The 23,961-nt window shown below is 42.6% G+C and overlaps 1 protein-coding gene across 1 annotated transcript in view; it reads right to left on the minus strand.

Annotated features, from left to right (window-relative positions):
- The window catches only part of LOC118773202 (pituitary adenylate cyclase-activating polypeptide type I receptor-like), a 39,469-nt gene extending 16,890 nt beyond the window's left edge, over positions 1-22,579 (minus strand). The window contains exons 1-2 of the mRNA XM_036522035.1: positions 22,165-22,579; positions 11,350-11,458 (exon numbers count right to left, since the gene is read on the minus strand). Of these exons, the coding sequence (XP_036377928.1) occupies positions 11,350-11,458; positions 22,165-22,251 (196 nt within the window). The 5' untranslated portion in view covers positions 22,252-22,579. The remainder of the gene's footprint in view (positions 1-11,349; positions 11,459-22,164) is intronic.
- Positions 22,580-23,961: the final 1,382 nt, after the last annotated feature.

The raw sequence follows: 23,961 nt of genomic DNA on the forward strand, positions 1-23,961 counted from the left end.
ATGGAGGGACGTCACCGTGGTGGGGGGTTGGGGGTTGGGGGGTGGATGGGGGGGGGGGGGGGTTCGGCCGGCGTGTGGCGAGCAGCTGTGGCGGAGGAGGGAAGAGGAGGGAAGAGGGGAGCGGAGGCCGCTGTTTGAGTCACCGCTGGGACACCCGTTGAAAGAGCAGTGGGACCTGGAGCGAACACTTTTGGTCTCCGTAATGAGGGCTACGGGGACACCCGATCGCTCAAACTGAAATAATAAAACAAACATGGCAGCTCACAGGGGGCTCCCCTTACACCCCCGCACCCGCCTTATCCTGACAAAACTCAGCAGGGCCATGCCCAGGGAGGCACTGGTGAGGACCAGGGCTCGTAACCCAACCAGTTGCCGGCTCAGATCCCAGAGGGGGCAGCACTGTTGCACCTGTTGGGTCAGATACTAAACCCAGAATTGCCTCAGTAAAAATCCAGCTCAATAAATTGGCAACATTTCACAAATGAAAGCTTTGCAAGTGGCTCTGGATGTGAGTCTCTGCCACGCAATGTGACATAATTAAAAAAAAAGCCTTTCTTTTTCAGAAGACGTGGAGCTCAGTGTGAAAAGTGTAAGCTCTGTGGTGCTCATCACTAGCGATGCAATACAGACCTCTCTTTCCACATGTGATAAACCATGCTGTTTGGCCTCACAACTCTTATTAGACCTTCTAGAGAATATGTATATCCGCAGCAATCCCTGTACATCCTCTAAAGTATATGTACATCTTTCATAATATGTGTATATCTTCTACTGTCCATGTATTCTCTATAGTCTATATAAATCCCCTACTGTCTGTGTACCCTGTATGAGTATATGCTCTACAACCTGTGTACATCGTCCACTGTCTATCTGTATTTTTTACTGTCTATGTAGATGCTCTAAAGTGTATGTATATCTTCCACTGTATACAAGCCTACCGTCCAAAGTCTATGTATATGTTCTACAGTACATGTATACTTCACCTTGACGGACAGTCATTGTCTCCCTTTTACTTTGTGTTGTAAAGCACTTTGAACCCCTTGGCCTGGAAGTACTCTACAAATAAATACAGCAAAGTCCTGACATTTAAAAAAGGACATAAAAAGCATTCATATTGGCTATATAGTAGATAAATGTCCACTACATAAATGACCCTCGATCGAGTATCGATGGTTAGCGCACTGACTGGCCGCCAACGTGGCGCCACAGCGCTAGGTACGTTCTGTGCTGCTGCAGGGACAGAGCCCTCTGTCATGCTCTGACACGTATGAAGCAAATTTTTTCACAAGTGCATTATTCTGGTCTTACGCTCAGTTTCATGCTCCTTTAAAAAAAACCCACATGCATATTCCACAGACCAACCGTTTTTTGTTTTTTTCTTTTCTTTTCCCACCACCCCCTGCACTGTGGTCGAGTGACCTCAGGGCACTGGAAAATCGGCCGTGGAAACAGGTGAGCTGAGAAACTCCACAGGACGTGAATGGGTCTCGCCGTAGTTTCTGGAGAAAATCATGAATGAATAAAAGAATACAGAAATGAAACCTGGAAAGATGATAACACTGTAGATGATTCCCACTTCCTCCATTTGCCCTCCTCTAACTGCGCCCCCCGTCCTCCCCTTAAGCTCCCCTTCAAACTGCTTTTTATGCATTCTCTCCTTCATCCTTCCACCTTTGACCTTCCTGCTCTTCACGCGTAACTTTTGTGGGAATTGTTTTCTTTACACAGTATTTTTTCTTGTTGTTCATATCCTTAACCTTCCCCAGTAGGTGTTTCACGAAGAGGATAACAGCATAACAAGCAGAATGGAAATGAACCAGACAGCCAGCCTTGCATGTAAACACTCACACACACAACCTCCGAGCACTCCACCCCCCAGGGCAGGTGCCGGAGCGCCTCACCGAGAGACGCTTCTCTTCACCAAGCAATCTCACTGTCTAGATTACTAATTACAGGTTACAGATAAGAGTTTTGTTATTCGTCTGTTCAAAAAAAGGAAATCTAATTTATTTTGTCATGAGGGTGTGCGTGAGGCCTGGTGAAAAGTGGGCTGTATCTGCAGGCCTCATTAACACCTCAGTGCTGCCCTTCGCGCTGCACCGATGATCCCGCTCGCTCTCTTTCATCCCCAGTGCTCTGCTCTGTCTCCATAGGGAGTGTCACCGGGGACCCCGTGGCAGCCAGGTCGACGAGGGGTACCCCTCTGCGGGCCTCAGGTTGAAAACGACCGCTATCTCCGACCCGAGTCGGCCCCTTTAAGGCGGAGGTGTGAGGCGCTGTGAGGCGGTCCCCGGCACGGCAGTAATTGGGTTCCTCAAAGCATCTGTTTAGCTGTGGCTCCCAGCGCAAAGTCTGCCAGTCCCTTGTTTTTAATCGTTTGTTTATTTTATTATTCTTTTTTTCCAGACAACCGAAATGATCGTCAGCTTTGATTTAACTGATTAAGATTAATTAGGCAAGTGCGAGACAAAGCAGATGCACTGCAGCGCTGGCCTCTCCAATCGGCAACCGATCATCAAAAAAGATACGGGAACGAGGCTGCTTAATTAGGCAGGTGTCTGGGCTCCGTAATTCAGTTCACTAATTAGAGGGTGTTTTTCATCCGAAATGGAGTTCGCAATACACCTCGGCGGCCAGGGTTTATTTGACTGGGACATCGAGGCTCACCCCACCGTCAACAATAGAAGGGGCTTTCGCACTGGGACGCAAATGCAGCTCTGATCCGCCTCAATGCGGCTCAGAGTCAAGGCATGAGGCGGACAGCTCACACACACCCCTGTGCTAAACTGTGCTGGTACAGTCCAACTGCAGGCCACCGTCCAAGGCAGCTGATTACTGTGTGTGAGCGCCTGCACAGAGCCAACAGGAAAACACAGCAAGAACTGTGCAGATGCAGCTATTTGGATAATGCAGTGCGAGTTGAGCTCCAGAGACAGAACTCTAAACGCTTACACAACCAAAAAAAAGCGTCATTAATGTCACTCTTTTCAAGCAAAACAGAAGAGAAACATCCATGCTGCACATATGGTGTTACTGCCTAGCCACCCCAGGCTCGAGAAAAAGATCATCATCTACGGCCCTAAAGGGGAAATAGCTAGCATAGCCTGCTCAAGCGCTGTGAGTGAGTGTAAGAAAACAAGTAATGTGTTTGTGATAGAACACACTTACGGCAATTGGAAAAATTTGTTAAAACAACACATTTAATTATTTTTCAGTGTTTGGATCTTAATTTAGTGATTTTTAGTCATTTGGACATAATTTGTAATGATTTTTTCCTGTCAGGGCTTTTGTTGTTCCATACTGGTTTCTACACAGATAGCGCTTGTAGTTTTTTCAATATATATTTTCTGTGTATGTGTGCGTGTGTGTGTGTTTGAAAAATGCAATATGACGACAGGATCACTCCCCTAAGAATGACATAATCAATGCCATTTTTGCTGAATCTGTTTTCTATCATTCTTTGCCATCTTGAATTATTTGTTTGAATAACAGTGACAATTACTGGCTATTCCTCAAACTAAACTAATGACCAGCACTGCACTTCCTGAGAGATTATCTTCAAGCCAATATCTCTCAGCTGGCCTTCTGTGCGTTCCTGCAAAAGAGCGATGATGCTCTGTTTTGGACATGTGTCTGTTTATTGCTCACATGGGTAACTTTATACCAAAGCTCCAGCATACACACCACCAACTGCATATTGCCTCGGTGCAGATTCAATCACAGTTCTCCATAAACGCTTTGCGTTCCCAAAGCTGGGAGAGAATTGGATTTGAACCAGCTCGGCCTATTTGTCTCTTTTCTTCTATTATTTGCCCTTTGAGACTGATCTCAGATCAGATGCTTATTCGTGTATTTGTCTTCTCTCTTTATTGTTTTCAGTTTGTCATGTTGTCATTTATGGCTTCCAATGACACCAATGTTTTGCATGGCCCCATTAGTGATTAGTTCATAATATTAAAACTTTTTCATGCCACTAAAAAGAATATTGGGGAAAACACCACCTCACACTGCTAGAGATGGTTCCAGTAAAATCCATTTCATTTGAGATTATCCAAACCAACAAATATTTGATGATTAACAAAGTTAATACCTTGTTAACAATGTATCAGTGCTTTGCTGCCTTTTTTGCTCATACCTTTTAAAATGTCTGCATCTAGGATAGAACCTAGAACACTCAATGTCTGAATCTATTAACAAATAGTTGTTAATAATGAATAATTGCTTTTATTTTTCAAATTAATCTAAGCTAAAGACATCACGTAGGTCCAGGCACTGACACAGGGCTTCGGGCTGAAGCACCATAGATCTACAGCTAATGATACCATAGAACAACAGGTATGCAAATGTTTTAACTTCTTTGAGATTTTAAAAGCAATTGTTCAGTTTAGCTTCTTTTTTTTATAAACTTAACCATACTAAAATTATGTGACATCTTAAAATTGTTTTAAATGGTTAAAATGTAATTACTGTCAAAGACAGCAGGTCGAAAAAATGTAATAACTCACACTCTTTTGGGGTTTAAGTAGGCTTTTCTAAACACAATGTTAATTTCCCAAAGGTCAGCTTCGTGACAGTTATCTTTTTTCCATTGATACCTTTTCCTGCAGAGATTCTAGATTTATTTGGTCATTAAAAAAAAAAAAAAGATCTTCAGTTACGTCGAAAAAGCAACATTGCACAAAACACATGGCTACCTGAGCATGCAGCCATGACAAGCTTTTTTTGAAACAAACAGATATTAACATATTATAATTCATAAAAGGACTTAATTAACATTTCCTAAACAGGTTCAGTGATCCATGCCGCCTGGTGTCCTTCTGAACGCTGAAAATGACAGCTACCGTGATAATAAGTCACCCGGGGGTCCAGGGACCAATCACAGCTAATGTGCTCTTTAAGTGCCACGATGCCAGAGGAGTCAGCTATAAGCTCATTTTCAAAAAGTCATTGTTAAAAAAAGCTAATTGAGAACGCTGCCTCGGTCGTGGTCTCACGCTCTATAAATAGAAGTCCATCAGAGCGAATAAACCCTGTGCTTTTTTTTTCATCTTCTTCTTCCTCCACCAATGCTGAGGCATACTGAACTAAAGAGCTTTCTCCCAATCTCTCTTTCTTTCTTTTTCTCTCCCTCTCATTCACTTTTTCTTTCTCTCTTTCCCTTCCATCCTGTTTTTCTTTTTATCTCTCCCTCTATCTCTTCATTCCCCTCTCTCTCACAGTAACTCTCATCCCTCTGTTATGACTAAAAATGTATTATCAAATAATACCAATTGCACAAAATGAACTCTTCCCATCTCTTAAACTGTTTTTTCAACCTCCCAACTTGTCTCCCCTTCTGACTACAATTTTATTGCTATATTATCAATAACCACAAAATGTATTCTTGTTCATTCTCTCTTGCTCTCTGCCTTCCTCTCTCAAGCCCTAGTGCAAATATTCAAATGTTCAATCAGCACCAAAATAAAAATCGAGTGCAAATTTTAGACAAAAGAAATATTGTTACACAAAGACATCTAAAGGAAGAGAAGTGTGTGATCTGTTTTGGAATGCTGGACTAGATGTTGCTGAATGCATGTGGTGTATCTCTACTCTAGCGCATTGATATCTGATTCATGTAAACAGCACAGTCTCTTTGCCATGTAACAGACACACTGATGTTTAACTGAACCCTGACATTTTCATATATAATGTAATATGTATAAACATTTTTATTATGTTTTATGCATTATGTAATGGAAAGAGCCCAGCACCACTGAAGGACAAGAGCAAGCCAGGTGCTGGGGCCAAGCTAAGGCATGAGTAACAGTGCGTCGAGATAAATAAAATTGAGATAAAATGGGATAAGCTGCTAACTGCAATAAAAAAACTACAATTAAAAGAAAACTTGTGCTCACAGCAATGAAATGTGAATCTGAAATTCGGTAATTACAGCCCTCCCATCTGTCTCTCTATTTCTGTGTGTCTCTCCATCCTTACGACGATATCTGTCTCTCTCCGTCTTCTCCTCTACCAGCATGACAAACACACATAACATCCCTCTGTAGAGCCATTCACTGTGAGTTTTAGGGGTCTTGCTCTTTTCTTTTTCTCAGTCTAATGTGATTGGCTCCTGATAAGATGCTGGAGAAGATGGATTTCATCCAGGCCGATGGTGGAATTCAAGTGTTGTCATGGTGATGGATTTTGTGTGTTTTCATGGTGTAGCCCAAATGGACCTTTAGATATCATTTTATTCCGAAAATAGATTGTTGTCGTTGAAATGAATTGGATGTAAAAAGTAAAAGTCTCTCTCTCTCCATCACCCTCAATCTCTCAATCTCTCCCTGTTTTTTTCATTTGTAGTCTCTCTTTCTCCATCCCTCCATCTTTTTTTCCTCATTCCAATTCAATGCAAAATGCCTCAAAGGCGTGACATACTAATATTGTACACATCGCTGAAGCTTAAAATGTATACTGACAATAATAAACACAGCAATAATTGCCCTTATGATAAGTATGCTACTAAAGGCAATCACAACATTAATAATACACGGCTGCTGTCCCACTGGCTTGGACAGGTAGCCTTAGAATGTTCTGCCAAAAACACACAGTTCTTCTTCAGGGTCTCAGGAATTTATATTTTCTGAATTTCTGACAGGGTTTGGAAAATTGGGAATATTTTGGACTTTTTAGAAGAAAATTTCCCATACTAATTTTGTATTTCTCACACCTGATTAGAAAATGCACTCTATCTCTTCCCATGCAAAAAAATTTGCGTTCAGAATTTTAGAGAATATATTTCTACATTGCCTTTTTGGTATATGGCAATATATTGCTGCTTTACCTTAATATATTTATAATGTATTTGCAATATATTCTCCGGCTGAACAACATATTTCTCACTATATTACGATATAGTTCATTCTCATATGGGTCTCTCTGTCTATCACCATCTCTTTCAGTTCAATTCAGTTTGCATGAATGGCAAGACAATGGGTTACATTTATGATATTTTATGACATTGTAAGACACTTAGAAATGAATTGGACTGGATTTTGTTGGATGTCTGGGAGGTTTGTGGATATTGGGTGTATCATATTTATTTTTGTATTTCAGCAGATTTTTCACATGTGGTGTGGAAATGCAGCTCTGTGTTGACCAACCAGAGTTGGCAGCCTAAGCACAGCCAGTCTGTCTCTAAGACCAGGCTGCACCCTCGTTCTGTACTTTCTCAATCTTTTTATTGGTTTAATTTTTTTTCTTTCTTTTTACTGTGTTTTAGGGCCAGATACCATGCCCTTTCGCTTTGCGTTTCTGGTTGTGTTCCCCAGTGGGTAATGGAGTTCTGTGTCTTGGTATTGCTGTTGTGTGTATCTCAGTATGGGATGCAGGCTTGTGCGTGTGTTGTTATTATTGGGTTGACTTTGTGATCGGGATGACGTGGTCCTGATGTCGTTGTTGTGTGTATCTCAGCATGTGATGTAGGTTTGTGGCTGTTGTGCTGTAATTGTTTGTATTTTAATGCCTCTGTCCTGAGGCTGAACGCCATTACTGGGGGTTTGAGCGGTAAGCCCTAGGACCAGCTGGCCGAGGGGACTCTCCTCTGGGGTTCAGCTCCTGGTATCACATGGCTTTATGATAGAGTGAGTTGGGACTGCTGTGTTTAAAAGGAGTCAGAAATTTCAGCACTTTTTTCTGTACATTACTAATCAATGGATGAAAGCCTGACTCGGCCCCGTGTGAGTTTCTTGGGGTTGTGCTTCATCATTTCAGAGTATTTTTGCAGAACTCTCTGTGCAGTTTCATTGGGGTGTTTATCCAAGATCGTCTCTCTCTCTCTTTCCTCTTTCTCTCTTCCTCTTGTCATCTCTCTCTCACCCTCCCTACTTCTGTCTCTGTACTCCTCTCTCTCTCTGTCTTTATTTGTCTCTCTTTCTGTCTCTATCTCTCTGTCTCTGTGTCTTCCTTTCTCCCCCCTCTCTCTCTGTCTGTAAGATACAGTCAGTCATGACTCTCTCCTCTGTCACGGATTATCAGCAGCTCATGAATCAGGTCTGGATGTGGAGTTTGCCCTCCTCCCCTCCATTTGGTGGGAGTTAATTAAAGTCAGCGTGGGGGGGGGGAGTGTACCTCCTCTTTATCGTCCTCGAGCAGGCCCCCAGGTGAGGTGCGCAGTGCCGCGTCCCGCTAACCCGCACAGGCTAAATATGGAAACGGCTGCAGTAGAATGTGTGCAGGAATAAGTCTGCGATAATAAGCACGTCACCGAAAAGGTCTTCTGATTTATATTCCCTTCTTTTTTCCTTTCTTGTCCAAATACACCCGATAGGAATACGAATGTTAGAAGACAGTGAGTGAAAAAAAAACTCTCAGTGTTGCCCAGGTGTCTCCAGCTTCAGATCAAATCCGCTCCAGTGATCCATCACAGGGTTTCATTATAAGCACAGGTCCTGGAAGAGCTGTACAGGATAGCAAATGACCACACACCCCAAAAAAAAACGTCGCTAACATTTTCCATGGTCTAAGGGCATATTAAAATGTCATAATTTGTTCATCTGAGAGGAAATTGATTTACAGCTTCCTGAAGTCATTTCAGAACAACTTATGAATCCTCTGGAAACTGCATATTATAGGCAAGTTTTCATGTTTAACCACGCCCAAGCCTCAGACCCTTACATTACATTACTGTCGTTTAGCAGACACTCTTATCCAGAGCAACTTCCAATTTAATCCATTTATACAGCTGGAGACTGACTGATGCAATTCTACGTTATGTACCTCACCCAAGAGTATGACTGCTGTGCCCCAGTGAGGAATCAACTCAGCAACCGTTCAGTTGCCAACCCTGGCCCTACCACTACCTTACAGGGTGTCTCAGTTCAAAGCTGAATGAGTTTGCATGAATTGCTGGGGTGGCTAATCCTAACAACTCGGATTAGCAGCCCAATTTACATTAGGATGCAAAAGGAAGGACTCACCGCCCTAATTAAGTTAACAATCAACTGATATTTATCAGAAAATATAGGGCTGGTCCCTTGCCAAATTTCCAATCTTGCCAGGTCAAATTGGTCTTCTAATCACCCCCAAATTAAGTCATTAAAGACGTCTCCCCTCCACCTCAGCTGATGTGTGGTGGGTCTTCTGCCACAGGTAAGGCTGTTGTGCACCACCCAGGTGGGTTCTGTTGGTGGATGGGAAGAGTTGAGCTGAAAAAGGCCTCTTGAGGATTTTTATTGCATAATTTCTCAGGTCTGCAGATGCTTTTATTCAGGGCAGCTTCACATACCTCAGCTTTTGCAAAAGATCCATTTATACAAACACATCAATATTTAGACTGGTATCAGAGCCATGCTCTGTCCTGGAATGAGGGTATTTGGGTTTTAAGTATAACGCATATGAAATCCAAACCCTTATTCTCGTTGCACAACCTGACACTAATGACTTCCCAGTTGAGCTAAAGGCAATTTTCCCCTAGCTCCATAGGCAACAATGCTAGCTAACCGGAGTCTCAGGGAGTGAGGTCACCACTGAAACCGCTCTGCCACTTGCTACCCTACCAGTCACTGCTGCTACCCTGATGTTACCAGCTTTATGCAGGACTCATGCAAGCTAATTTCAGCTCTGCTGTTTAACCACTGAACCCTACACACTGCCATCCCTGCAGCTGCCCTCCAAGACCCTACAGGTGAGGCAGGACAACCACTGAGCATCGAGCCCAGAAGAGCTCTGACACCACAAGAGAGGGTCTTCCAGTCTCTCTATGCACAAGTGTATAAAAATGCCACAATTGTATCTGCACAATCTGGCAACCCTTTCCCTTCCACATCTCCACCACTTTCTTGTGTAAGTTCCTGTTCTATGATTTAAAATATGGAAATTATTAATAATGAGGGGAATCGGATGTTTGTGAGATCATGTTATGGTTGTCAAGTTTTGGCTGATGCAGTGTACAGCCTGTGTACAAACTGTTGAGTTTGTTGTAGTTTCGCCCATAGGATCAATGCCACTGTCTGCATCACACTCCATAATCAGCTTTGTCAAAGTCACTGCAAGGCAGCAAGGTGGCATGGAGGTGAAGAGTACAGCTCGTTTTGCAGGAAACCAAGGATGAGTTCAAAGTACCAATCCAACATGCACACCAAACTGCAGCTGGAAATGAACCTCCTCTTCAAAAAGCACGAAGAAATGGAACCCGAAGTTGGAGACTTAAATATCTGACAAGGAATTAGAAAAAAGGTGACTGTGGAAAAGCCAGGTATTGGGGGGTGTTACAAAAGCTTCCTCTCATTTGGGTCCTTCCCCCTCGTGGGCGGGCTGGTTGATTCCTGGCATCCCTTCTTCCCGTTCCCATCACACCTGGAGACGCCGTTTCTAATCTCCCACTCTCTGCACTTGATTACCTCCTGTAATTGCTTACTGCCGCCGTGTCTTATAAGGGGAAAGGTAATACGTCAGCAACTGCCCCGATTTCGCTTTCTTCCCCTTTTTTTCTCTCCCTATTGAAATTTAATAAGGTGGGAGACGCGGCCCTTCGGAGTCTCAGGCCGGAGTGAAGCGACAGGATCGGCGATGTCTCGGGGGTTGTAAATGGGTCAGGAGGAGTATCCCAATCCCGATGACTGACAGGCTGAGGTCGCTGCGGCCGCCGTCCTCACCTATTCAAAGCGCCACGCTTCTCTGCACTTATCTGTGCCAGTCACCGGGCTTTAATTAACGGCACCAGCTAGGGCAGGTGGGACACAGTGCTCTGTTCAGCTCTGTTCCACAGGGGTCGCGGCTCCGCCCCTTTGCCCAGCCCTGCGTTTCACTGTGCAATTTCATTTTGCGCTTCAGGAATTGTGAAGGAATTGGTAAACTATTTTCAAATGCCGTTTTTAAAAATAAAATATCCTATCTTTACTATTCTTTTTGCTTTATGGATTCTACATTATAAAATCCTCCAAACTGACTATTATTATTATTATTGGCTGAACTATGAAGGTACTTGAAGTTTCATATCTCAAATATTTTTTCAAATAACAACATCTTTTTACACAATAACATCCCATGCATATCCCCATTGATCGAGCCCTGTTACAGGCTAAACAGAGAAAGCACCTTGGTGGTTCAAATCACAACAGCAGCGCTGACCACAACAGTACCAGCAGTCCTGCAATCAATGGCCACTACATCCCTTGCAGTCTTGTGGTCACTGACATATACACCCCTCACAGCCCAGCGGCCAATGACCGCTTCATTCCCAATGGTCCTGCAGTGATTGACCATTGGCACCACTTACAGCCCTGAAGTTGATGACCGCTGCACCAATCACTGCCCTGTGGACATTGATCGCTGCACCAATCACAGGCCGTGTGGGAGGAGCAGCCTTACCTGGCCTCCGCGTTTTGTTGCGAGCCTCCTCTCTGCGGGTTTGGATGCAGAGCTCCTGGGCCTTCATGTGCTGGCTGATGATTGCACAGTCTGGGTGGATAGCATCTGTCTGAGGGACAGAGAGAGAGGGAGGAGTGACCGTCAGCATCAGGTGGACTTTAGAGGGCTGGCCTTGGCTAACAGATGGGTGCAGGTTCAAATCTCATGTCGTGCACTGATCCTTGGACCTGAACTACCTCAGCAGATACTCCAGCCACATAAACGGCTGAAATATGTAGAATGTAAGCTGTGCAAATCACCCAGACTAGTGTTTCTGCTCACTATCTAAATATATAACCTGATGTATTTGCAAGATCCTTTCCAGAAACTGCTACTGACACATTGTTAGTGTTAGTGTGCTCCCAGCTTGGATGCTAGAAACTGTATACTGTATATTAATAAAAACCCACATGAAAAAATGGTACATGCATGTAATACAATTATTTAAAAAAAAATCTTACTTAGCACTCAAGGAGACCAGTCATAATCCTGTAACAATATACAGTCGTTTATTAACGTGAATGACAGCTCTTTGCAAGCGCCAGAATAATATCAGTGTGCTTAGTGAATGTTTCAATGAGTCATTCAAACAGACTTCTGCACTTACTTTAAATATTCGAGAGCACTAAGAATAAGGATAATGTAAGTGAAATGAGTTCAACCTTGCTGCCTCCCGCTTCCAGCTCATTACTCCACACTACCGCGAGGATGTGGTTACGCCAACTGTTTGCTGGCTTAGAGGAAGAGATTTGCCTTTTTTCCATGTGGCGAACAAAGAAAAGGATCTCATCCTGGCCTCTGTCTACCCGAAACACAGAACGCGCCATCACTCCTCTGCTCTGAGAAACAGCACACGTTACGATAACATTCAGCCAACACAAAAAGTAACGTTCACTCAGCATGGCCGTAACATTCAGCTAGAGGAAAAACATGGTGAAGTTCACTAATGAAGCATTTTTTGGGAAATTCCATTTTAGAGTTATCAAAACTAATAAAGGCAGTTCGCCACCTGTGTAATTACTTTACCACAGTCTGGTCCATAGAAAATGACTTTTTTTTTTTTACATGACACATGAAACAATCTTGAATACAGGCTGTTCTAAACTTGCTCCAGTGGATCTACAATGTTTTCTTTCCCCACCAAAAAAGCTTACTATCTCATTAAATCTTAACTCTGCGAAAGTCTAAACTCATCGTTTTTGTTTTTGTTATTTTTATTTATTTTTCTGAAAAAGAAATGACACGCTTTCGTCGCCGCGGCAGTGTGTATTAACGTTTAAAACCGGTAGGAGAGTGAAACTCGAACTCGGTGGATGTGTTGCGGGGAGAGAAAACCCGTATCTCCTCATTAACTGCGCTTACCGACAGTGTTTATCCGCGCCGCTCTTTCGCAACTGCAACACTCGCTTTGCGGCGTGACAGGTGAGTCTGTCACAAACCGCGGTAAAACGCTCTTTAATCTGCGCTTATTGGAAACGTCTGATTTCCTTTCCAAAGCAGGCTTTCATTTGACTGTCGCCAAGTTCTGTCAAATATGTGTTAGGAAGAGAAAAAAAAGATACAACAATAAATTATGTCACTGAAACGGGAGGGCATAAAAAGAAGCACGAGAAAAGTGAAAAAGCGCATATTTTAGACTCCGCTTCATCTAATGAAAAAAAAAATGCATAAATGCGTAAACAAACACGAGAGGAGCTGTGGTATCTAGAAGCGCAATGCATAGATCAGAATGGTGTTAATAAATAAATAACGACGATTTATTCTGCCTGGAGTGGGTAACCATTTAAGTTGTCAATAAGAGCAATAATGTACCGACCCAAATGAATGCGGTGCAGTGAGGCGTTTTGAGTAGGAGGACAGATGTGCCCTCTCTGTTAAGAGTTAAATCTCTACCTCCTCCACAGCCTCCACGGTCTTCCTGACTGCGGCAGTTATTGAAATTGAAACATGAGTTTATTACCTCGTTTGGCATTCGAGATGACCTTGAGACTAATTGTAAATGCCGTATTGCGCAGACGGTGCATTGCTACCTCACGGGATGGCGCCAAGGACAGATATTCTGTGGTTTGTACCCTTCCATGTTATAGAGGGCTGCATTTGCTCTCTGGAAATATAAAGTATCTTCATAATTATCATAATACAGGATGGAGAATAAAAGATGAGGATGCTTGTGTGTGTGTGTGTCTGTGCGTGCCTGCATGTGCGCGTGAATTTATGTGTGTATGTGCGGATGTCTTTGACTCCCTGCTTACTCTACAGATGGTGCAATGCCATGACCTTTAACCCCCGCTGGTTGAGCTGCAGAGAGTCGGTAACAAGAGGCTTCTCCTAATTAGCCAGTGCACCTCAGCAGAAACTACATCTCCCAGATTAATACCAATCAAAGCACCTTATCTGTTAGCTGCCTCTACAGTCACAAACACTAGGAACTAGCACTCCACTGCTGGTGGAAATGATGATGATGGTGGTACACTGTATATGTGTGCATGCAACAATATACATGAATGTGTGGGTATGCATGTGTGTGCGTGTCTGGTAAGCATTTAAAGCAGTTGGAAAAAATGTTAGAAAATCTATTAAATACCAGATACTATCATGCTTAGCAGCCACCATATAATACAAAGCTTAACATCTTGTATCTTATGCATATTCTTTGACAGCATTTATGTCGTCATAACCTGAGTCTGGGAAAAGGCATTGCCACAGCAGTGTTGCAGCTAGTCCAGGAACGCATAATCCTCTCATTACAACCTGTTAAGTATGAGGTCTACGTGTATGTAAAACGGAGCATTACCAGTCCCAGGTGAGGAAACACTGGACCCTAATTGCTCAGACATGGATAAAACACTGTAGACTGTGGACACACCCTTCAGCTTCCCCTCCTTTATCAGTGAAAGCTGTTTAAACCTGTGCTGGAAAAGCCTTGTTTACTTTGAGATACTCATCCACAGCACATATTTTAATCCCCAGCAGCCATTAAATCGTATTTTCTTTATTTATTTAAAATTGTTTCCACATACTGTATATACATTTGAAATGTATTCATAGCATCTGTGTTTGTTTGAGACACCGCACCACTGCCACTTTCCAGTATGCTTCTCAAATTTGTGAATTCAAACATGAATCCCTGCGCTGGAGACAGCTGTGCTGAAGCCGCTCCGGAGAATGACTGTCTCCGATGTTTCACAGTGACAGTGTGGGCAGCAGTGTGCAGCAGAGGAGAGGCAGTACTCAACTGTGTAAATAGGCAAGGAGCCACGTGCCGGCATACACAGCCTTCACGTATAACATAAAACGGCAGGGTAGTGTAGCGGTAAGAAGCAATGCTCATAACCGAAAGGTTGCTGGTTTGATTCCCTGCTGGGGCACTGCTGCTGTACAAGGTCAAGGTACATATTTGCCTCAGCAAATATTCAGCTGTATAAATGGATAATATGTAAAAACTGTAACCTATGTAAATGACTCTGGATAAGAGTGCTAAATGGCAATAACGTAATGTAACTGTGATCTGGGCTGAGGAAGAGTTGTTTTTTAACACAGTTCCACCCCCTAGGCCCATTAAAATAGAACAACCATAAATATGTTGCGAGGGGTTTTGCTTCAAGTAAACTGGTGAGTTTCTCGTAAAGCTTTATGTGGAAGACCAATAATGAAAAGCCATGACAACTCAAAGTAAAAACAACCACCCCATCAGCCTTGCCATTTTGTCAGAAACAATGTCCACAAGGAGTACCTACCCACAACAACGTCCGCATCAATACCTTTTAATAAAGGGAACTATCATTTGATCACTGTACCTGAACCTTATAGAGTTGCACTCAAGAAAAAGTGCAGCAAACAAAATCGATGAACAAGAAAACAGAAGCCCTCTAGCCAGGAGAACGATCCTCCGTCTCCCTCCCTCTCAGGGTTGGAGTTCTGCTGTTTTAAACCCCAGGGCAGCGCAGGGTAATGTGACAGACCTAATTACATCTCATAACCAAAACTCCTCGTCTGCCCTTTGCTGAGATTTGTGCTAATTCAAAATACATTTGTAAAGCTATTAAAGATTTCCTGGTGGGGGCCGAGGGGGCGGGGGTGGGTACGTCACTCCTGTTGATTTCGATCCGTTCTGATAACGACGCAAGCAACTCAGAGGCACAGAGTTTCTCCCCGAAACACAAAGGGAGGCAGAGAAAGGAAAAGAAAAAAAGAAAATGATCAGATAGAGATCACAGGCCTGAAGGCTGCTGGAAATAAAAGCATGAATGAAGAATCACTAGCATTACAGATGAACTTCCGACAAGCGAAGGGGGCAATAATGACTGGCTGCCATTAGAGTGAAGCTGCAAAAAAATCAGATTTGATTAAGACATTGATTTCACCCACACTTGGAATTTTTAGCCCTTTAGAGGGAAGAAAGTGTGGCCATCTTTTATTTTACACAAGTTTTTTTCTTCTCTCTCATTTGATTAACGTGTTAATTGAACAAGCGTTGAGAGAAATTGAATGACTGACAGTTGCTTCCTCAACTAAAGGTCACAGACTGATTTGTTTCACTTTATCCTTAATTTGTTCATTTGTGTTCATTTTAACACTTAATCTATTAATTTGTGTTGTGGAAGGCTGTAGTAATGATGCTTAAAAGTTCATTCTTAAGTGCCTTTCACATTAGTGAAGATATACTGTACAGTAAAGGGCTTACTCAATATGGTCAAACCCATACTCCTAAATGTGATAGTGACAGCTTATTGTAATAAGTCTTCACAGATTTGATGTTGCGTAATACCACTTTCAATGGAATTCTATGTGAGAGTGCAGCCTAAGCAAGCTTGCATGTAATTGGCTGTACCCAGTTAGCTAGCTTGTGTAATGTGCACACGGTGAAAGTCTAGTTTCGCACAAGGCTCTCTCAACCTTGAATAAAGAACAGTTTGAGTGTGTAGCCCGGGCTAGCTAGACATGACAGCCAGGTAAGATAATGGTGTGAAGCTTTACCCCTATTGGCACTGCACAGCAACAGGCTCCAGCTGACAACACACTAGAGCGCCACCTTGCATATTGCATTACATTGCTGTCATTTAGCAGACTCTCGTAGCCAGAGTGACTTACATAGGTTACACGTTTTACATGTTACCCATTTATACAGCTGGATATTTACTGAGGCAACTATGGCATCTTGCCAAGGGTACTGCAGCAGAGTCCCAGTGGGGAACTGACCCAGCACCCTTTCCGTTACAAGCCCTGCTCCCTACCACTGTTCTACACTGCTGCCCCTTACAGAGAGCAATGTAATGCATCCTTACACAAACTTGTCACGCAAATGTGACCCCCACAGCCAGACATGTACTCTCATTACACCAGGAATCTGACGACTGTTGCGTGTCTGACTGATAACAGTCCCAATGATGCTCTAATGTCAGAGAGAAACATCTGCCCTCTCTAATGCGTGAGGGGCAAGAGGACTGATCTTACTGTCAGGGATTCAGCTGCTGCTTCCCAAGATGACCACAAGATGGCCTCATAACTTCCTGTGTTCTATGTCTCATTATGTCTTCCACATGTGTTGATTAGTTATTGGTTTCACCTGTGCTTTCTGTTACTTTAGCCCTGCTTTTTTCTATGCATTTGCTCAGCCTTGAGCTGCCATCCTTGTTATGTTTGAACCCTTGTACCAAGCCTTTTGTGTCCTGGGTCATCTCTGCACTTGGTTTTGCCTTGTTCCTTGTTATACCTGCACACCTTACACCAATCTCCATTTGAACCAAGGGTGTCAATACACATGCCTGTCCTCAACAACATAAACTGTTTCATTTTTGTCAAAATGCAGATATTACTTTCAAACTGCAGTCTTCTCAGTTTTCCCTCTCTGTCTCTAATTCCCAGAATGCTTTGTGCAGGTGGTCACTTCCTTTCACAGACAAGTCCATGATCCATTAAAATGGACATGAGTTAAAACTGCACACACTCTGGCACAAACCATCTCAGTTCACAAAGCACAGACTTTATCTACTGATTATTTAACTGCTTTGGTGTCTGTATTTTTGTGATTTAAGTGATAAAGTAAGGTGTTTAAGTGATCTAGTAAGTTTTTTTAAGAATGAGTAATAACAACACAATTGTACATCATAGTTTTTAAATATGGAGGCCTACAATAAAGAAATAAAGACTAATGTGTCCAATTTGAGACTGTCAGTTAAATGACGTTTTAAGATGCTGCTTTTCCCATATTCTCCACAACAAGATTGTCCAGCCAAAGAGTCACATCAATCACAATGACTGGAGGAGTTTATCACAGTCATTGTTGTTAAAACTTTGAGGGTAATGATGAAACACAAGAAGATAATAAAATAAAAGATTAAAGCTCATGTAGTTTATGACAAAAGGAAATAATAAGAAAAATGTCATCAATGGCTGCAATAATCATCAAACATCATCATCATGATACTATTACTAATACTATTCTTTTGCACTTCTGGTTAGATGCTAACTGCATTTCATTGGCTTTGTACCTGTACTCTGCACAATGACAATAAAGTTGAATCTAATCTAATATCTAGTCTAATGATCATCATTATTGTAATGACACTGCGTGTCTGATTGCAGCAAGCTCCAACTGTCAGAGCGAATCATCTCAGCGTATCGATGACAATGTGTCATATTCTGGAACTGATGGAAGCCACAACTCCATGACTCCAGAGGATGGAAGACCAGTCTCTTTTAGAGGGGAGACACACTGTCTGACCGCTCCCTGACCCAACAGGGAATTCTGAGTCAGCTTCCCCCTGAGGCTTTGAGCACCCCCCCTCACCCCACTTCCTGTGGCTTGCTCACCAGGGAAATCAGAGGTTCATGGTGGTCAACAAGTGCCATATAGCCCTTAAAATGGACCATCCTGGGGCTATGAACCCATTAATTTGTATATAATTCAGCCTTTAACCTTTTAAATCCTGTCCTTTTACCTTTGTACATAGATTGTACACCCTGAGCACATCTTCTACCCCATTTACACTGACCAGACATGAGATCTTAATAGGTATATTATATCTTGGTGTGAAAGGATACAGCTACTAAATTCACACGTGGCAATTATACAGCTCTGGTTCTAGTGTATCTCCCTTGTCTTTAGCGCCTGCTTTCCACTGTGAAAAGAGGAATACCCAGACATTTGACTGCTGTATGTACGGGAATATGAGGTACGTTTGCAATGTGTGCATCAAGCACACCGATCCGCTCTGAACCTACCGGGAAGCAGCGTCCAAACTCTTCATCCATTCTCTCTGCTTTTAACCGAGAGACGCAGATGAAGACAGAGCTGCAATCGTGGTTAAAGGTAAAGAAAATAGATAAAGATTTTGGATGCTGCTTCTCACTAGATACACAGTGGATCACACTGGCAGGGGTGGAGGGAAACTGGCAAGAAGGTCAAGCAGCACAATCAATCCAAAAACACCCTGCAATAACACACCCTGCAACTACGTCATTAAACCCTTCCAAACACAGACGACACCTTTTTTGCTTTTTTTGTATTGAGCGAGTCCCTGAAGTATTGTTTATCATGAATATCAGCCTTTTCCAGGAGCTAATAGCTAAAGTCTGAGAACTGTAGTGTAAACATCTTAGACAATAAATAGAATTAGCCATACAAGGCAAAACACAGCTCTACTTCTGGGTATATATAAATTCTTTTAAAAAGGGCACTTTTTAAATTATTCATGTATGAAGGGACTATGCACTTCCCAAATCATGTTTTACAAGACCTGATTCAATTTCATTTTATATCTTTTTTATCAAAAGAGCCATTATTTAATCATTGCTATGAGATTTAATAACTTTAGTTACCTTTTTCATTTTTGATTAGAATTCACTATCCCTACATGTTTTCCATAATTTGTTTCCCTTTTTGCATTTTGGTATGTTTCATTCAAGATTAATTTAAATTAATTAGTACAATAATTAAAAGGAAAAATTTGTTTTGCTCTTCCCCTGTGAATTTGTTTTTATGTATCTTATTGTCTTTATTGCTTAACTCTCCTTCTGTGAAATGTTAGCCATGTACAGTTCCTTCGTGTTTTCATCATCAATAACACCTGTATTACCCATTATCTTAAATCAATATTTGTGTAATCGGAATCACAGTCTTATGTTCCTTCTCTGCAAAAACCTTTTTGACAATTATTGAGATGGATTAAGGAATGGGCTTGATGAGTCAGGGAATATTCTTGAAAATAAATCTCTACCCCCACAAAGTGCGGTCGCTGTAATCATAAAATCAGACTAGGTTGGCCTATACTGTTCATCCATCCATAAATAACAGTGACAGTAGATTCACTTTTGTATGGTGTTCGTTGTAAAATCTGACTCCGGCCGGAATAAACGTGTTACAACAACTCTGTGTGTGGATGTCACGTTGCAGAAGTCGGCCACTATCACGGTTAACTGCGAAAGTTTTCCGTGGAGCAGGTGGCTTCTACCTCTAATAACTTCATTTACTTTGTTCCCCATGAATTTTTCATCGAAGTGCACCCACCGAAATCTGACTTTTCTTAACGACCTTGCTTGCTTGTCTCATAACACGTTACAATTTCCTTTGGTCCTCCGCTCGCAATCCGTTGTTGACAATTGTTGCAGTTTTCGGGGGAATGCCAACAGTCACTCTCTCAAAACAAACCCCCATGCCTTGGGTTTTCTTGACATTCATTTCTACGAAATATCTGTCGTATCAATTCGTAATCCTCGAAGTCTCATCTGAGAAGCGGTGGAAGTGACCTCTGATTCGGCTGCCAAACATGCTCCTTCGGTATACACAATAAAAATGATGCGCCGGTGCGAGCGCCCTGCGATCGTTAGTATACGGTGCGTGTATAGGACATGAGATGAATGCATATTCGAAGTGCGTCTGTGTTCGTGTATGGTATGCTGCTGTCGTTGTCTAAATTTGACAGGGAGTTTCCTGATAAGCATTCATGAACCCCGCGTGTATTCGCCCTTCATGACTGGAGGTCTGAAAATCTCACCTATTCTCCCAAGAGCGGGAAAGGGAACAGGTACAGGGAGCGCCTGCAAATGACCTGTGCTGAGTCTACATCACAGAACACACGTAAAGGTAGCAACTTCAATACGAAATGACCTGTCTGATCAGCCATGGATACAGCCACAAGCGGGGCTAGCATTCAGGTTCAAGACCCCGGTAGGAGCCGTACTGTTTTACCAATTTACCAATTTATTTACGATGAACTGATTCAGCATATATAGACTTCTGCGGCACATTCTAAATGTGGAGACGACGCTGGAATTCTGTCTGCGAATAATAAACTGTTTCAAGTCAACTCCATTAACCTTGAAGAGCAGGTGGTTTTACTCTTTACTTGATGCCCACTTCAGCAGCTCGGTGTCTGACAATCCCTTGCGCACCTGTTCTCCTGACGCCACAGGAGAAAAGCACTTAGCCCACGGTGATTTTAAAAAAAAGCAGCATCGACCCCTCAACTAATATAATAGTCCTGCACATGCGATCAGATGAGAGGTACAACGGGACTGTAATGAACGACACCGTCAGAACGGAGACGTCTAGCACAATCGAGTAACCGCTATATTTCGGAACAAGAATTTTTTTCAGAGGTTCGACTTTCCGAAAACTTCTCCTTTTGTGCAGATTAGCCTACTGTCTTAAAAAGAGACATAGTTGTGTTCATTTTGCCTGAAGCACGCCTCACCCACGACAAGCAACAAAATCGTCCTTTTCTAAAGCCTGACGGTGGTGATAACCACGGATCAGCAAAACTAAGCCGGTGACTAAACATCGGACCTGTAACAACAACATCGACAGCAAAATAGAGGCACATTGTGTCTTGGGGCTGTGGGAATCTGGGGTTGACCTCCGGGATTTACACAATGTCAAGAATCAAATGTCAGCCAACAGAGGCAGCGATGTCTCTGATTTCCACGTAGACTTACAGACGGGACAGACAGTCTCGGGTGGCTTTGTGCGAGGAATTCCACAGCTGAGCTGCTCGCGCACGTGTATCCACAAAGCAAAGCCAAGAGCCGCGCTGCCATTAGCGTGCTTTACATTTACATAGCCGACCTGAATTTGTTGTTAAACGCGGCAGTACTGTATCTCCACGATACATTGCGCCTCTGTACGCAGTAAAATGTATTATTCACGGTTATGAACGCTACTATATTTTGCGGTGCGCGGGAACTGGGTTATCACAAGTCACAAGCTCTTCGTGTTCCCCATCGAGACTTTAACCTTCTTAAGAAACATCCTTAAGACAAAACATTGCTGAAATAAATGTGCCACGAGGATCCATTGTATTATCCCAGTACTTGTCTTATGCCCAAATTTAATTCATATAGTCTGTAAGAAGTTAAAATGCGGATATTCCTACTCATTGTTAAATTTATTTTTACTTTGAAATTTTAAGCTGGATGCATCCAGATCGAACGTCTGAATAATATATTTACAAATTCTCTTTGAAGAGTGTTTAAAATGAAAAGCGGTTCAGATTTATTTCGTACAGTAAAGGAAAGCAGATAAAGTATGTTTCGTCCATGAAATTCAACTTCAGACTTCAACTTCAAACTTTTAACATTAATTCTCCTCCGCACATTATGTTGAGGCATACACACTTTAATAGTCCACAAAATATGTGTAATGCTTAAATATGTCGTCGTGTTTCGGCTATTTCCTAATTTTATACATGATTTATTTCGTCTTGCATAACACAATCACGACGATTATGAAGTAAATTCTTCATTATTCTTAATAATTTGTGGTGTTTGCACACTTACCTGTTTCCAAAATGTCTGATGGAGACCTAGAAAGAATAAGGTCAATATCAACCTTAATGTCGACGAAGTTTTAACAAAAGCTGTCATGTTTTGTCTGTAAAGTCTTTTCTTTTCTTTTCTTTTCTTTTTTTTTGCAGACCGTCAGAATCCGATATAGGTGGTTTGCGATGCTCTGTTTAAATAATCAAGTAAATAAATTCCTGCACAATATTATTTAACTACTAAGGGTGCCACCAGTCGGATGCAAAGACATGGTGTAAAATAAAAACGAAGAGAATATCCTGTCCACAGCTTTGATTTCCCCGTCTTCAATCCCTGGGTCTCACGCTGTCAGTTCACTGGCGGAACGCCTTAGCGTGCCTTCGGTGCGTCAGAAGCTGAGCGGCAGCAGGTAGCGCAGACGCGGACTCCCTGAACCTGGACGCAGCAGAAGAGGCGCAGCAGCTGGGAGGCTGCGTTTTATATGCGGCTGCTGTTCACGGGCGCGCCTCGCCTCGCGTCGCCTCGCGTCGCGGCGCGGCGCCGCGTTGCGCTGCGTATCCTTTGCGCTCAGGCAGCGATGAGCCCGCGTGAGAGGCTGCGCTGGGAACGTGATTTTCACCGATGTGAATAACGCTACCAGTCACACTTATCCTTAGTGTCCTCACTTATGCTTACATTGAAAATTCGAGAAAAAAATTACAACAGTGTCCGTATAACTGTTTGCCCAGTTGACAGTAATTACAACTGGCACGCAGGCACTTGGCTTGAATGAAAAAGAGAAGCCCCCCATGTCTGAAAAAGTATGAAAAATCACACAAGTAGTAGTTTCTGTTATAGTTTCTGTTATAGATTTTATTGTTTTTTGGAGGTGGTGTGTGGGGGGTGGGGTTAAATAAACAGAAAATATCAACCACTATTTTCTCTGATTATGTTGTTTTTTCTTTTTTTTTATTTGATACAAGGTGGGTCGATGTTGAGCAAAATGTGCTCTTGTTGAGCAAAACCAGCAGCACCTCGGAGCAAGGTTAAGCCTTAAAGAAGAGGCAGGAGACATACAGTTCAGTCAGCCCTGTAAATCTAATGTCAGACATAGCCCTCAGGTATGCTTGACTCACCCAGGGAAGGTCATTCGGTACGCCCTCACGCCATGAGCTGAGTATGGCCAAATCTCACAGGCAGCTTTGCAGCTTCAGCACACAACTTTATATACAGTACCTGTGCTACTGTGAGAGTGATCAATACCAGCAACTTCCCACAGCAAAGGCACTATAAAGCAGACAAAAAACACTTGAAAACTGTGAAACTTGTTCCATATCTTGATATTACTTATTATTGTAAGTAAATGAACACATTTTGCAGGTTGCTCATTAACGTATGTTATGTAATCATAATTATGATATCATATTACATTACATCATTGTCATTTAGCATTCGCTCCATTTATACAGCTGGACATTTACTGAGGAAATTGTGGGTTAAGTACCTTGCCCAAGGGTACAGTTATGTACAGCAGTGCCCCGGCAGGAATTGAACTAGCAACCTTTCGGGTTAAGAACCCTGCTCCTCACCACTATGCCACAAAATAAATGTGAATAGTATGAACAGACTGTAAGGTATTTTACCTTATATGTCTGAACAGTGGACAGGCTGCACTGTGTCTTAATGTTTGATCTGTGAGACTGTCAAAACCCCAGGGAGTCCTGCTGTGTCGGGATGTTGCCCTGGTCAGGATGTCAAGATTAACTGCCTGGAAACATGTCTGCTTCTTCAAGGGTAGAGATTCTTGCCAGTTGGTCTGGCTGCAGTCTCCAGGGC

Source organism: Megalops cyprinoides, chromosome 2, assembly GCF_013368585.1.
Source record: "Megalops cyprinoides isolate fMegCyp1 chromosome 2, fMegCyp1.pri, whole genome shotgun sequence".
NCBI lineage: Eukaryota > Metazoa > Chordata > Actinopteri > Elopiformes > Megalopidae > Megalops > Megalops cyprinoides.